Genomic DNA, 17,405 nt, shown 5'->3' with positions numbered 1-17,405 from the left:
GAGACTTTCTCCTGGAGTGATCTTTAGGTGCTGATTGAATGTGCTAGATGGTGTGATGAACAGAATGAATAACCCTGGAGCCCTGCTCTCGAGGAGTACTGCAGAAGCTCTGAGGGGCCCTTATGAAGATGAATTTCCCAGGGGTTTATAGGATGGATTAGAACTGAGAGAAATGAAAGCACAAAACCAAGTCTTGTAGCTACTGCAGCAATCCCAATATGAGGTAGTAAAGACCAGAATTAGGGTGTTGCAGGGAGAACAGAGGAATGTGGTATAGGTACTCAAGTTATTGTGAAGTGAACAGCAGTCAATGACTTGGTACAGAAGAAGATGAGAGTGGGACAAAATTAAACTTGTTTGTTTTAATTTTGCCCCTGGATTTGTTAGTTGCTGTGTTTGAAAATGTTTTCAGAAAATGTTTTCCTCCTCTAAAGTTATTACTCTGTAATGTACTGAGTTCTTTTAAGACATTAGCAATGGGATCATAGTCTCATCTTTTATAACTAACGAGCTGATGAATTGTTTGGGGTTTGGGGCTGAGAGCTGGGGATAATGGATATAATTTTACAATTAATAGTGAATTTTTATAGTTAATAATGAAATTTTGCCTGGCAGGATGGAGGGAGTCCAGAATTGAGTTATCCTTTTTGTTTTAAACTAAAAATGTGTGCCATCCAAGTGATCTGCACTAATGATAAGTTATATCCAGCATTGTATACATAAATGTCACTAATGCAAATTTTACTACTATATTCTGAGAGAGTAAGAGATCACTCATTCATTGAGAAATGTGTGTGAAAAAATACAGAGACCTGTATTTTTATGCCACTGAAAACAGCATTAATTCTGTTTTCAGTGGCATATATAAAGTAGTAAGCTTTTTAAGTTTGTAAAGTAAATCCTTCATTGTAAAGTGCTCAGTATCTTTCTTTACAATTTCCATAAACTGAGAAATAAAACTTTGTCTTCACTCAGCATGATATTAGAAAGCTTTAGGTTTGAAAGCTATTTAGTTAAACTTTAAATACTTTCTCAATGCACTTTTTAAAATTAAAACTTATCTTTTAAAAATCAGTTTATATCTTAGTATAAGTTATTTGCATTACCAGTTGTTTTATATGGTTATGCGAAAATGACTTCCTATTTGGAATCTTTGAAATAATACTTTTTTTTTCTGGTAAATTCATCTCAGATAATCAAGAAATGTAGATGTGTTTATGTTGATTTTCAAGAAAGAATTTGTATAACATTTTAATCCAGTAGTATTTATTCTATCTGTGGCTTAATACCACATGTGTTAAACACTACTTGAAATTAAAAATTAAAGGAATTTTTATGTTCTTTATATTTTCTCATCTGCTTGTTTAGCGTATCTGTCTGAACAAAGCATGTTTGTAAAGTATATTAAGTTTTGTTTAGCCTTCTTCTCAACTCCAAGTACTCCATGAACCTTAATTCGAGGTTCTGCTCCCTGGACTGATTGATACATAAACAGAAGACAGATGGTGTAGAGATGACTCTGATGATAATTCATTTTTTAGCTAGTCATGAAGATATTTTGATTACAGAGTATTAAGTAATTATAACACAGTTTGCAATGTTAGTCTTGCCGAAAAAGGGAGCACATGGAAAACAAGTTACATGTTATTCGTGCCCAACAAAGGATGCTCTGTGGTGTAATGATTTTAATTCCTAATGCTAGATTAGGACTGGAGTTGTTTAAACTATGTCACATTGTAAGCTAAGTCAATTACACACAGACCAAATAAAAAAGGTAACTGCACAGTGTTGAGGCATAAATATTTGTTTTGGGAAGTATTTAGATGTTACTATATGAAAGAGACCAGTATTTTTACATTTAGGTAACAGTCTGTGTACAGCTAATTAAAAAATTACATGGCTTGATTTTAAGTTTATGTGAATCATAATCACCATGGAGCTTGCTTTTCGTGTCATGAATTTAAAACTGAAATCAGAGTGCTCACAATTCAACAGCATGTTATATCCTTGCTGTTTTTAAAGTTTTGGAAAAAGAAATCCAAGCAAAATGTCAGAAGGACAAAAGCTAATTAGAATTGTCTGAATAGATAGGCCACTTAAATTTTCATTTACACATGTTAGTTACAGTTTATGTCTCTATATTCTATTTGACAATAGGATAATTGATCGCTTAGATGGAGTTCGTTTGTTGTGGTCCTTGCTGAAAAACCCGCACCCAGACGTGAAGGCCAGCGCTGCTTGGGCCCTCTGTCCCTGCATCCAAAATGCTAAGGTAATAAACTACACATCATTCAATTCTGGGATCTCCAATACTACATTGAATAATGTCACCACAGGCCACTAATTGCTTTTGATATTTTTTGCTCAGATTTATCTGGTGGAAAGAGTCCTGAACATTTGTGCCAAATAATTTTGCAACAATGCCTTTTCCTGGTCAGTTTTTAGATGCCAAATGAAATTAGGCTAAGATGGCAGTGTTTACTAAGTTCTACTTGGCTGGTGCAATTGAAACAAGTACTCCAGAAAAGTTGACCATTTTATCCTCTTGGATGATAAGAAATTTGCCTGCATTCATTGGCTACTTTCAGAAGCACAAGACTGCCCCTATCTTATTTATAGCACAAAATACAACAGTGAAAGATCACTACATTTTTACCTTGAAAATGTCACTTAATTTCACAAATCACACTTTTCTTATCTATCAGTAAGGATTGATATTAAACCTATGGATAAAATTTTTATATGAATGAAAATACTGAACTGGAAATTTCTGAATTCTTTTAACTCTTCATTTTAAAATTTTATTCTTTTTTTGTTGTTGTTAATCCCCACCAGAGGATATTTTTCTATTGATTTTTAGAGAGAGTGGAAGGGAGAGATAGAGACAGAGAGAAACATTGATGTGAGAGACACATTGATTGGTTGCCTCCCACATGAGCCCTGACCAGGGCCAGGGATTGAGCCTGCAACTGAGGTACATGCCCTTGACCGGAATCTAACAGGTGGGGTCCCGTGGCCTGGCCTGTGGGGATCAAGCCGAAACCGGCTCTCTGACATCCCCCGAAGGGTCTCAGATTGTGAGAGGGCGCAGGCCAGGCCGAGGGACCCCACTGGTGCACGAATCCATGCACCGGGTCTCTAGTAAGATTATAAGTTCTGAGGGTGAATAGAGGCAGGAAGTGTTTTTTTGTTTTGTTTTGTTTTGTTTTAGTGGGCTGGGCCCTAGCTTGCAGTAAAATATTAGAACCAGAGTAGATCTTGCCAGAAATGTTGGCCCATTCTTTCCTCCTTCTCCTCATTCCTCCCTTAATCAGGTAAGTTAATGACGCAACTTTCTAAGAAAAATTGCCTTTTACTTTTAAGAAAGCATTTCCACACTTTTTTTACATAAGCTACTTTGTAAATCACTTTAGACTTATTAATTTATGAATCGTAGGATTTGTCATCATTTGAAAGAAATAACTTCTTTGTCTGGATTAATGGCACTGAGAGTAATGCTGCAGAAACCAACCATTGTCGATTATAGCTAAGTGATACAAATGGGAGGAAAGCACAAGCCATGTCTTCAGACAAGTTATTGCTCCTTCAGGGTCCCACCACGTCTGTCAGGCATTGTGAAACCTAAGCATACTATGTGTCCATGTGGAATGGATATGGTGAAATGTCAACTGTTCGAAACAGATGTTATCCATTTTTTATATTGTTAACAGCATACATATTAGGACACATTTTCAGATCTATCTATGAAGAAAATGAGATGTAATAATTACTTATAGTGAATTTATTGCATCTTTTCCTATTTGGAAATATTTAAAGCTACCTATCAACGAATGAGCCAGGCAACCAAGTACCAGAATCAAGGACTTCAGTAATGAATAGTGGAGTAGTTGACACAAAAAAGATTAATGATGCAAGTTTGCATTGTAATTATTTTGTTATTATGTGAATAAAAAAATGGACTATAGGATTTTTGTAGTGTACTACACTTTTAGCAGCATACCAATGTCTCAATTAAAAAGCTTTAAAATTTTTCCTTCATTTTGGAGGTCAGTATTTTATAGTTTTTTTATAGCTTATCAATGATTAAAAAAATGTACTTAGTGAAAAAGGTATGTTTTCCCAGCTTAGTAATTATCTGCCCTTTCTTCATACGCTTGGGAAATCAGAGTGTGAAATGTGAGTCTGTTTTTGGTATTGTATAAAACTTTAAAGAATATCTACGACAGAAAATAAGCATATATTGTTTAAAAATTACTCAGTGTTCAGTCTATTAAGAACTGAAAAAGATAAAGGCTGAACTAAAGTGAACTAATAACCAAAAAAAAAAAGTCACTGCATTTTCTTTTTTCAAATTTTTATTTCAAAGTGTACCATTTAAAGTGTTTTCTGGGTTAGAATTAAGGAAAGTTTATGTTGTTTTTCAGTTAAGATTGCTAAAATGGACACAGGCCCAAGATTTGACCTCTGAAGTGATCTTATTTAGTAAATTTCCTGAGCTTCAAGTCTGCTTGCAGACAAATAACTGCTTTGTGAAAAGTGTGAGAGATTTGTAAATGAAAGTGAAAAGCTGTTCCTTTCAAGCTGAATGATCAAACACATTTTTTTGAGAAAAACAGTGGTTGAACAGGTGTTTAGTATTAGGAGCTTGTGATGTAAAGAATGCAACAACTGAATCTGGTGAAAATCCATGTAGTATTAAATTCTTTGTTGTTAAGAAGCAAAACTCTGCTGCAGAAAGTCAACTCAAATTTGTGCTCCATGAACAATAAGATATTGAAAAATGTAGAAACTCACGTAAAAGAATGTATAATTGTGTTATATCACTTACAATCATTTTTATACCTTTTGCCAACATTTACATAAAATTTCATTGCATTTTTATATTACGTATCTCTTTTTGTAAATATTGCAAGTGCTTATAGCAATTTCCTCACTTGTTTCTCTCATTAATGACTAAGATATTTTATTAAGAGCAAAGTAAAAGTTAATACTTTTTGCCCTTTCATAAGAAGTGTTTTACATAATTCATGTTAATTTATAATCACCACTTCCTTATAAATCAGCTAGGAAACAGGTATTCTTATTTTAGAATAAATATTCTGAATGTATAAGTTGTAGAATTAGGAAGAAAACTCAAATAATGTCTCTTTTAAATCAGTAATATATCTATGAGATAATTTGCCTTGTAGCCTTCTTAAACTTAATTTTGATACTTGTTTAGAAAATAATGTCTGGTTTTGAATTTTGATCTTGGGGGGAAAATGTTTCTAGTAATTTCAGAAGCAGTGGCCTAAGGATCCGCTCCAAACAGAGAAACAAAAGACATTTGTGAATGATTACTCCAAAGAGAAGAGGATAAGTTAATGTCTGTGAGGTCCAAATACAAGCTTGGGCAATTTTAGTCAGGAATGTTGAGTGCTGAGTGTGGATGAGGCCAACTTCCTGACTACAGGTGTGACGGAACACAGCTGATCAAACAGTACAGGAATTTGACATCACACTCTGTTTAACTTCAGCTGCCCAATGAGCCATGGCCAATCAGTAAGCCACAGAGAACCTGGAGAAGGCTTGCATAAGAGGGAGCAGTTTCATACTAAGAATCCTGCCATAAACACGTTTATGAGCTTGGATTTGGTCATGTTTGGGCCCTAGAATGTATAGCTGCCTGACAATGTGTCAAGAGTGTGCAACGTTTTTGTTTTTTAATCTAAAACCTCTTTAAAATATATGATGTGTTTTTTGTTCTGCCAGCCTACTTTAGGTCTCCTATCATTTTTAACTCACCAAATAGTTCACAGTGTGTTGCTCATCTGGCCTCCAGTTCCTAAAATCATAAAAGATTAAAGTGAACTACATTACAAATGTTTTTCTGTATGCCAGATTTGCAAGTGGGGATAGGAAGGGCCAAAACAAAAGTGGGGGTGTAAAGAAGCTTCTCTTGAGACCACAGCTGAAAGGACCACTATCTACAAGTCAAATCTGTTGCTTTCACCTGGATTCGTCTCCTTCTCTGCTACTCTTCTCCCATTCCATGCTTTTTAGCCCCAACTCCAAAAAGGGCTACAATGGCTGTTGCTAGGAAGGGGTAGCACTAACAGAGATGTAACATACAAAATGGAAAGCTACAACTAAAGGTATAGCCTGTTCTAAATAGATATATACCAAATGGGCCAACAATTAGCTACTTATGAAACATTTACCCATTTAATTTTGAAAGTACAGTTTATTATTGGTTATTAGTTACTTTATTAAAGAATCTCATCCATTAAATTAATTATATCATTCTATCCACCTTAGCCAGGAACACCTAGGATCATACACTGCATTTCACCATCAGAAACTTCGCCATCTCAAAATCTATTGCTTCAGACATGTGACTGGAACCCCAGTTCCTAATCCTATGCTGTGGCCCACCATCTCTCTAGGCATACAACTTCCCACAGAAATAGCCATAGGCAACAGTTAGTACTAATGTTTTTATGTCTCCTTTTATGAATGTGTAAGCCCTTTTGTTACCCCTGTTTTCAAGAAGTGAACTACATTTGGGCCCCCTATTTGGAATACTGTTATTCTGCTTTTAGTTCTAAACTCAGGATGCTCATGACTTCAGCTACAATTGGATTTATTTTTTTTCTAGGACTTTTATAGTTCAAGGTTTACATTGAAGTCTTTAATCCATTTTGAGTTAATTTTTAAAATTTTATTGATTGATTTGAGAGAGAAAGAGAGAGGGAGAGAGAGACATCTATTTGTTTGTTCCACTTATTTATGCATTCATTGATTGCTTCTTGTATGTGCCCTGACCAGGGACCAAACCCACAATCTTTGCATATTGGGACAACACTCTAACCAACTGAGCTACGAGACCAGGGAGTTAATAGTTTTATATGGTAAAGGCAAGGGTCCAACTTTATCCCTTTGTATATGAATGTCCAGTTTTCCCAGCATCATTTGTTGAAGACAGTCCTTTTTCCGCATTGAATGTTCTTGGGAGTCTTGGTCATGACAAAATGATTTTGTTAAAAGTCATTTGAAAGAATAGCCAAGGGTTTATTTCTGTGTCTCTATTCTATTCCATTGGTCAACATGACTGTTTTTATGTCATTATCACACTGTTTTAATTACTGTTGCTTTGTAATAAGTTTGAACTCTGGAAGGGTGAGGCCTGCAACTTTGTTCTTCTTGTCTCTCAATTTGTTTATGTGATGTATCACATTTATTGATTTGCGGATATTGTACTATCCTTGCATCCCCGGAATAAATCCCACTTGGTCATGGTGTATGATCTTTCTAATGTAATGCTGAATCCGATTTGCTAGAATTTTGTTAAGGATTTTAGCATCTATGTTCATCAAGGATATTGGCCTATAGTTCTCTTTTTTTGTGGTGTCTTTATCTGGTTTTGGAATTAGGGCAATGCTGGCTTCATACAAAGAGCTTGGACATGTGCCTTCCTCTTAAATTTTTTGGAATAGTCTGAGGAGGATAGGTTTAAGTTCTCCTTTGAATGCTTGGTAGAACTCTTCTTTAAAGCCATTTGGACCAGGGCTTTTGTTTGCTGGAAGATTTTTGAGGACTGTTTCAATTTCTTCGGTAGTTATTGGCCTATTCAGGTTTTTTGATTCTTCCTGATTGAGTTTTGGGAGCTTGTATTTTTCTAAGAATATGTCCATTTCATCTAGGTTGTCCATTTTGTTGGAATAGAGTTGTTCATAGTAATTTTTCATAATCCTTTGTATTTCTGTGGGATCAGTTGTTACTTCACCTCTTTTATTTCTGATTTTGTTTATTTGGGTCCTCTCTCTTTGCTTCTTGGTGAGCATGGCTAGAGGTTCATCAATCATGTTTATCCTTTTAGCTCTTGGTTTTATTGATTTTTTGTTTTGCTTTTTGGTCTCTATGTCATTTATTTCTGCTCAGATCTTTATTATTTTCTTCCTTCTGCTTAAGCTGGGCTTTTCTTGTTACTCTCTTTCTAACTCTTTGAGTTGTAGGGTTAGATAATTCATTACCATTTTTTCTTGTTTTTTCAGGTAGTCCTGTAGAGCTATGAACTTACCTCTCAAGACTACTTTCACTGTTTCCAATAGATTTTGGTTTGTTGTGTTTTCATTATCATTTGTTGCCATGATTATTTTTATTTCTTATTTGATCTCTTTGGTAACCCAATCATTGTTTAATTGCATGCTATTTAGCCTCCAGGTGTTTGATTTTTTCCATTGTTTTTATTGTAGTTGATTTCTAATTTATGCCATTGTGATCTGAGAAGATGCTTGATATGATTTCTATCTTCTTGAATTTGAAGAGACTTTGCCTGTATCCCAATATGTGGCCTATCTTTGAAAATGACCCATGTGCACTTGAGAAGAATGTATATTCTGTGGTTTTGGGATGGAATGTTCTGAAGATTTCAATTAATTCCATCTGATCTAGTGAGTCATTTAGGATTGATGTTTCTTTGCTGATATTTTGTTTAGAGCATTTGTCCAGTGGTATTAGTGGGATATTAAAGTCCCCTACTATGACTGTATTGCTGTCAATCTCTCCCTTGATATCTTCCAGAAGGTTTTTTTTTTTATGTATTTGGGTGCTCCTGTATTGGGTGCATATATGTTTACCAGAGTTATATCTTCTTGTTTAATTGCTCCCTTTAGTATTATGAAGTGGCCTTCCTTATCTCTTGTTATGGCCTTCACTTTGAAGTCTAATTTGTCAGATATAAGTATTGCTACCCCAGCTTTTTTTTCATTTCCATTCACCTGAAAAACCTTTTCCCATCCCTTCACCATCAGTCTGTGTGAGTCTTTTGTTCTGAGGTGAATCTCCTGTAGACAGCATATATATGGGTCATATTTTCTTATCCATTCAGCTACCATGTGTCTTTTGATTGGGGCATTTAATCCATTTACAATTGAAGTTATTATTGATAGGTACTTGTTTGTCACCATTTTCATTCTTTATGCTGTGTTCCTTCTTCCATTGCTATTTCTTCTTTTTACAGCAGACCCTTTAGCATTTCTTGCATTGCTGGTTTGGTGGTAATAAACTCCCTTAGTCCTTTTTTGTCTGTGAAGCTCCTGATTTCACCTTCAACTTTGATTGATAGTCTTGCTGGGTACAGTATTCTTGGATTCAGACCCTTCCTTTGCATGACTTTGTATATTTCATTTCATTCCTTTCTGGCCTGTTGTGTTTCTGTTGAGAAATCAGTCACTAGTCTGATGGGAGATCCCTTGTAGGTAACTTTCTGTCTCTCTCTGGCAGCCTCTAAGATTCTTGCTTTGTTGTTGGTGTTTGCCAATTTAATTATAATGTGTCTTGGTGTTGGCTTTTTAGGGTTCATCTTGTTTGGGACTCTGTAAGCTTCTTGGACTTGTGTATTTTCTTTCCAACGTCAGGGAAGTTTTCTGTCATTATTTCTTCAAACAGGTTTTCTATTCCTTGCTCAGTTTTCTCTTCTTCTGACACCCATATTATGCAGATGTTGTTTCCTTTCGTGTTGTGCCAAAGTTCCCTTAGGTTCTCCTCCTGTTTTTTAAGTTTTTTTTCTAGATACTGCTCTGCTTGGGTATTTTTTTCTACCTTGTCTTCTAGATCACTGATGTGGTGCTCCATTTCTTCTAGTCTACTGTTGTTGCTTTCTCTTGTGTTCTTTATTGCAGTGATGTCATTCTTCATTTCTTCTTGGTTCTTCTTCATTTCCTCTTGGTTCTTACACATATTGTTGAATTTGTCTTCCATCCTTTTCAGCATCCTTATGACCAATGCTGTGAATTCTTTTCTGACATATTGCTTGCCTCCATTTTGTTACTTCCTTTTCTGGTGATTCTTCCTTTTCTTTTGTTTGGGGGCTTTTTCTTTGTCTCCCCGCATTTGCTCCTCTCAGGGTGCTGGTTATGTAGTTCTCTCTCTCCTGCATTGAATTAAAGGCACAAAATACAACACAACAAGACACAATACACAGGGCACCAAACACAAATGTCTTCACAATGCCAATAAACCCAACTAAAGGTGACCACCAGAGAAAAAGAATTAGGGGAGAGAAAAGAGTGCAAAAATGATATTGAGAAAAGGGAAAAACGTAAGAGAGAAAAGAGAAGAAAAAAGAAGGGGGAAAATACATGTATATGGGGTAAAACTACAAAAAACCAACAACTAATTTAAAAAATGCAAACAACAAACACCCAGAGAAGAATGCAAACAACAACTAATCCAAAAAATACAAACGAAAAACACCCAGATGAATCTGAAGAGGCAGAGTTTATTTCCAGAAGGTAAGGTTAAGGAATTGAATGAATGGGGAAATGGCCACAATTCAGTATAGAGGAGGTAGAAAGAGAATGAGTGTTTCAGAAGAAAAGCCTGGCCTGCACCCTCACCAATCCAGGACATCCCTCTCGCAAGCTGGCACCCCTGGCTCCTAACCACTCACCTGCCTGCCTGATTGCCCCTAAACCCTCTGCCTGCCTGCCTGATCACCCCTAACTGCCTCTGCCTGCCTACCTGATGCCCCTAATTTCTCCCCTGCTGGCCTGATCACCCCTAACTGCTCTCCCCTGCCAGCCTGATCACCCCTAACCACTCTCCCCTGCCAGCCTGATCGCCCCTAACCACTCTGCCTTGGCCCCCGCCACCATGGCTTTTGTCCAGAAGGACGTCTAGAAGACATCTGGTCTATCTGGTCTAATTAGCATATTACCCTTTTATTAGTGTGTATATATATATATATATATATATATATATATATATATATATATATATAATTTTCCCTTTCTTTAATCTATCTATGTATTCATCTATTTTTGGAAAAGGAGAATAGAGAGTAGATAGGCCTGAGTTGGTGATTGAAACTAATTAAGCTATTAGTAGAAGAAGAGAACAAGTGAGGAGAGAAAAAACAGAAGCAAATAAATCTAAAAAACAAACAAACAACAACAAGAAGACAGAAAGAAAGAAAAAGAAAGAAAGAAAAAATTGGCTAGTGAAGAAAGAGAAGAGAGAAGTGTGCATGGACTTGGACCAGGGGAGAGAAAGTTAGATATATGAGTAAGATCAATTTTTAACAGGGAGTAAAGAGAAAGGATAGAGAAAACTAAAGCAAGAACAGGGTAAGAGAAACAGTACAAAAAAGGGAAAAAGTGAGGAAGAGAGTGTTGGCATAAAGTAAAAATTGAGATAGAGTAAAATAATGCTAAAATAAAAATAGAATGTAGAGCACTAATCCAAAAATAAAGTAAGATAAAATAAAATAAAATAAAATAAAACTTTAAAAATAAGGTAAAATAATAGTGATAATAATTAAAAATAAAAATATAATAATAAAAAAGTAAAATCAAGTTAGAAAAAATATTAGTTTCTTAAGTAAAAGATAAAAAATAAAGTGAAGTAGTGAAGGTTGTTCACTTCAATGGAGCTTCAATGACCTATGGGGGCTGGTTTAAGATCCCTCTCTATTGTTCTGCCTGGAACATCTGTTTCCTGTCAGGTAATCAGCACAGTGTTGAAGTTCCCTGTGATCCACTGCTCCTCTGTGTCATAAGCCACAACATTGTTTTCAAGCAGGCGGGATCTCTCTGCTTACTTTGTTTCTCTGCCTGCCTTCAGTTGTATTTACACAAGCGTGAATTTTTGACACAACCCCTGGGTGGCGGTGTTTCTGTATTAGTTTCTGGGACCAAATGGCCCCTCAACACAGTGTTTAGATTCTTATTTCCCTGCCGCACTTAATACTGGGTTGGAGGGATGTACTGACTCAGAGCAGGTTTCCTGCTTGTCTCTCCTTATTCTGATCCCCAGTTTCCAAAAAAACAACTTTCCCCTACAGTCTCGGTGAGTGTTTTTAATGGAAAGATCCTATGCTCTGGGTTTAGAAAGTAAAACCAAGGAAGTTAAAATGACAAAGCAACCACGTCACTTCACGTCTTTCTCCTCCAGGCGCTGCACAGCCAGTATAGAACTCCAGGCTGCCTTTTTGGGCACAGTCTACCACGGCTGTGGGTTTAGATCTAGAGTCCCCCTCTGCCAGCAGCCCTGTGGATCCCCTTCCACATTCGAGAGCTACACTGACCCCAAGGGCCGTGGATTTGGTGGGGCACAGTCTCCTTCTGAGACTCTAGTCCCTGCTGCATGCGTTTCTCCCTCCAGCCTGGATCCCAGATCTCACCTCTCTCTAGGTGATCTCACCTCTCTCTAGGTGATCCCTGACCTTTCCGTCCACAGATTGCCTCACCAGCTGTGTTTAATTTGCTAATTCTGGATGAATGTTATTCTATTCAGCTGCTCCTTCTATCTGCTCTGTGAGAAAGTGCAGGACCTGGCCACCACCTTGTCTCCCCCAGGACAAACTTTTTAGGTGGCTGTGGCCAGAGAGGCTGGAGTCTCAGTGTTTGTAGATAGAAATTGCACTGATTATGTAGATTGCTTTGGATAGTATGGACATTTTAACAATATTAATTTTTCCAATTTATGAGCATGGTATATCTTTCCATTTATTTGTATCCTCTTCAATGTCTTACAATTTTCAGAGTACAGGTCTTTTATCCCCTTAGTTAAATTTATTCCTAGATATTTTAATCTTTTTGATGCAATGATAATCATTTTCTTAACTTTTCCTTCTGATAGTTCATTATTAGTGTATAGAAATGCAACAAATTTCTGTATATTAATGTTGTATACTGCTGAATTCACTTATTCTAATATTTTTGTGGAATTTTTATGATCATCTGTATATAATATATATCTGCAAATAATGACAGTTTTACTTCTTCCTTTCTAATTTGAATGCCTTTTATTTATTTTTCTTATCTAATTTCTCTAGCTAGGACTTTCAATATTATGTTGAAAATATGTGGGGAGAGTGGGCATTGTCTTGTTCCTGGTCTTAGAGTAAAAGCTTTTTTTTTCACCATTGAGTATGTTAGCTTCAGGTTTGTAGCTGTTGATCTTGATGAGATTTCCTTATATATGATGGGTTATGTACAGCTTTCAAGATTCTCTTTTTGTCTTTCACCTGTTTGACTATTATGTATCTAGGTGTATATTTCTTAGTTGAACCTAGTTGGAATTCATTAAGATATTGGATATATGGATTAAAGTTTTTCAATAAATTTGGAAAAATTTTGTCATTATTTCTTCAAATATTCTTTCTTCTCCTTTCTCTCTATCCTCTTCTTCCAGAACTCCCATATAGGCATATTGGTGTCCTGTTGGTCCCTGAGGATATGTTCAATTTTCTTTCTTTTTGCTCCTTAGACTATGTAATATAAATTGACCTGTCTTGTAGTTTACTGAGTCTCTCTTCTGCCTGCTCAAATCTGCTGTTGGGCTCATTTAGTGAATTTTCCATTTCAGTTATTGTACTTTTCAAGTCCAGTATTCCTATTTGATTATTTTTTAATATAATTTAAATCTCTTTATTAATATTCTCTACTTCCTGATACATTGTTATCAAACTTTAATTATTTAAGTATTGTTTCCTTTAGTTCCTTGAACATATATATTTATAATAGCTGATTTAAAGTATTTATCTAGTAAGTCTAACATGGTAGAGGCTTCCTTAGTGTCAGATTTTAACTGCTTTATTTCCCCTGGGGCATACTTTGGGACACACTGTGCTATTTCTTTGTATGTCTCATAACTTTTTGTTAGAAATTAATATCTTATCTAATAAAAGAGTAATATACAGATTGGTCATCACTGCAACACACAATATAGCTGCCCCCATGTGGTCAAAGATCCTGCCCCCATGTGGACACAAGATGGCCACCACAAGATGGCCAGCAGGGGAGGGCAGTTGGGAGGCACCTGGCCTGCAAGGGAGGGCAGTTGTGAGGGACCAGGCTTGCAAGGGAGGGCAGTTGGAGGTAATCAACCCTGCAGGAGAGGGCAGTTAGGGGTGACCAGGCCGACAGAGGAGGGCAGTTGGGGGCAAACAGGTTGGCAGGGGAGCAGTTAAGCATCAACCAGGCTGGCAGCGGAGTGGTTAGGGAGTGATCAGGCTGGCAGGCAGAAGCGGTTAGGGGCAATCAGGAAGGCAGGCAGGCAAGCAGTTGGGAGCCAGCAGTCCTGGATTGTGAGAGGGATGTCCGACTGCCCGTTTAGGCCCAATCCCACCAGGATCAGGCCTAAACGGGCAGTCGGACATCCCTCCAGGAGTCCCAGATTGGAGAGGGTACAGGCTGGGTTGAGGGACAACCCCCCGCCGTGCACGAATTTCGTGCACCCAGCTTCTAGTTTTAAATAATGTAGAAGCTCTAGAAATCTGATCCCCCCCCCCTCTTCTTAGGGGCTATGCTGTTGCTATTTGTTGTTGTTTTTACTATTGTTTGTTTGTTAGTGACTTTCTTGGACTAATTTTGCTATCTCTGAGTTGACAATATTTTCTTAAATGTCTTGCAACATTTTGTGAGGGGCTCTGTGTGCATTTTATGGTGCACATGGAACACTCCAACAGTTTACAACTCTGTGTTACCTCTCATTCATGTTTTCATAGAGTCTCAAAGTCAGCCAGGGTGCACAGGTAAGGCTCTCTCAGGTCTTTTTTGGGTATGTGCATAACCCTGCACTTGCACATGCATTAACATCTCAACACCTCTTATGTTAAATAATTGCCACTGATTGACTTTCCTCACTGAGTGAGCCCTGAGGTAAAGACATGGCTTTTGGAGTTTGTTCTAGATGCTGCCATTCAGGTTAAATAGTGATCATTCTGTTGAAATGGACTCTTTGGAGAGCTCCAAATCCATTCTTCTCCTGTGGCTGTTATGCTGCTGGTTTTCCCAGATACCATGATTTTAATCCTCCTGATTTTCAAGGCTACTGCAAAGCTGGGGAAGAGGATATGGGAATAGGAAAAGTTAAATGGTGTAAAGCTCACTGTTCTTATTGAGATTCAGCCATTTTTCTTGAATAAACACTCACATTGCTTTTCATGGATTTTGACATTCTGAAAAAATTAATTTTGCCATATTTTGCCAGTGTTTCCATTGTTGTTATATAGTATCAGATTATATAGGATCAGATAATAAAGGATCATGATCAGAAACTTTATCTCTGTTTATTCTTAAACTGAATATGGGCTTTTGAGTTCATCATTTTTTACAATAATGCTATGGTTTTGGAAGTAATAGCAACACAATTTCATAATTATCCAGATTGGTTATTCTTTACTCTGGATACATATTACCTTCAGAGCTTTAAAATAATATTCTAATGCAAGGGCCCTATCCCTGTTCTGTGTATTAAGATTAATGCCCAGGCATTTATATTTCTAAGAAATCAACTCATGTGATTATTATGTGAAACCAGGGCTGAGAACCACTGATCTTGAATTTACTCATTTTGAGTCCCACTACATAATATAGTACCTTACATTTCTGAGGCTTCTAATTTGCCCAAATGGATAAATGAATGAATGTATGAATAAAAGTGATTTTGATGATATAAATAAACATAGATTTATTATCTAATGACAAAGATATATTTTTGTCAACTCATTCTTTTTCAGATTTTAAAACAGGATTGAATATATAGTAAAATATTTATTGTTACCTGAGTTATATATATTGAACAGTCGCAGGAGTGAATGATATGTGGAATCAAATACATTTGAGGTGATTATTAAGTTGATATTTTAGTTGGGTAAACTATTGGTAACAAATACATTTTCAAAATAATAAGAAAATAATAATAGCTATTACCATATTCCAGACACCTTGTTATATGCTTTATATGTATCCTCTGAGTAACTCTTAAGAGATAAATACTATCACTAGTTCTATTTTACATATGAGGAAATTGAAGTTTAGAGAGAAGATAAGTAGCTTGCTCAAAGCCATATAAAATGCAGGGATTTGCCCCAAGTATTCCCACTGTATGAGGGATTTGCCCCAAGTATTCCCACTGTATGACTTAAACTCTGGGATTTGCCCCAAGTATTCCCACTGTATGACTTAAAGCTGGGATTTGCCCCAAGTATTCCCACTGTATGACTTAAACTCTCAACCCAGTGGTTCTCAAACTTTGATGCACATTGACATCACTTAGAGATCTTTATGGATGCTGGCTCTCACCACATACATTCTGACATAATTAGTATGGGGTGCAACTTGGGCTTAGGGAATGTTAAAAATTCCCTTAGGTGCTTTTCATGTGCAACAGAGTTTGAGAACTGCTGTTCAACAATATTTTCTACTTACCTAAGGAATTTATTTTAACATCAGAATGCTTGAATAAATTTTTTACTTAGTTGAATAGATTCTTATCTGTTGAATTGGGAAGCTAACCATATATTTATACAAAAATGTGATGTAACAGACCCAACAAATTAACTTCTGCAAAATAATTTCTTCATAATTTAAGAATCTCTGTTTTTTAAATATCTATTTCGTATAATTAAATATTTTTTCTGTCAAGATTATGGTTTTAAATGTTTTTAGCACTGTTGAGAAGCATCTGATTGGATCTTAACAGGAAATTTCTTTACTTATCTTAATCTTTGGGTTATTGAGTACAAGTGGGAAAAAGTTAAATATATATACTACTTAAAAATTATGTACATATAAAAGTATATATACACACACATTCCCAGATACCATGATTTTAATAGCTATTTTATAATAATGTGATTTAAATTTGTTTAGCATCTGTTCTTGTTATAAACTTCTTTCAAATACACCATTGCTTAAGAATGTCATTTAATTAACTCTATAAGCCACTGGATACACAATAGTGCCTCACAATTTAGACCTCCCTATTAACAGAATATTGCATTAAAGCAGAATCAACACAGGACATAGTAAAATGTAAAAATCACAGTTGTCTGATTTTTAAGAAAATTCTCTTAAATTAGGTTAGGGAAGCAGAAAAAAAATCAAACTCATTAAATTTGTTTTTCTTATTTTTTTTCTGATTTAATGGGATAAAGCTACCCTCAAAGTATATGCTATGTTAGACTATGAGGGCTGTATCATTTATTTTGCCTGAAATTAATTTATTTTTTTTCAGTTCAGAAGCAAAAGTGTAGTTATTGATGCTCTAGTTTTGATTTTTTGAAAAACTACTTTGGAAAGTGTAAAGTAATTCTAAATCGGCTATATGTATAATTTATTTAAAGCTGTAGGACTTGTTTATTAGGGAAAGAACAAGAATCTTATTGAGATAGAACCACACAGTTTGTTTTCCTTGAGTATACAGGCTGGGGCCAAAGTAGGTTTACAGTTATTTGAATGGAAAACAATACAATAATTGATAAATAATAATACAAGAATAAACTTTGGGTTTCACATACTCACAGTTGTAAACCAACTTTTGTCCCACCTTGAATATAGGTTGTATTTAGAATTTTAAAATCATTTAACTTATTGAGTATGCTTTTAGAACAAGATTTGCCTGTTTAGTTTTGGTTT

The 17,405-nt window shown here is 35.9% G+C and overlaps 1 protein-coding gene across 2 annotated transcripts in view; it reads left to right on the top strand.

Annotated features, from left to right (window-relative positions):
* Window positions 1-17,405, top strand: part of ODAD2 (outer dynein arm docking complex subunit 2) — a gene marked incomplete at both ends in the record, with an annotated part of 204,179 nt that overhangs the window by 113,098 nt on the left and 73,676 nt on the right. For both annotated transcript variants that reach the window (XM_079769716.1, XM_079769715.1), the window contains one exon: window positions 2,158-2,272. In XM_079769716.1, the coding sequence (XP_079625842.1) occupies window positions 2,158-2,272 (115 nt within the window). The remainder of the gene's footprint in view (window positions 1-2,157; window positions 2,273-17,405) is intronic.

Source organism: Cnephaeus nilssonii, assembly GCF_951640355.1.
Source record: "Cnephaeus nilssonii genome assembly, chromosome: 4".
Taxonomy (NCBI): domain Eukaryota; kingdom Metazoa; phylum Chordata; class Mammalia; order Chiroptera; family Vespertilionidae; genus Cnephaeus; species Cnephaeus nilssonii.
This window is presented reverse-complemented; position numbering and strand designations above follow the sequence as displayed.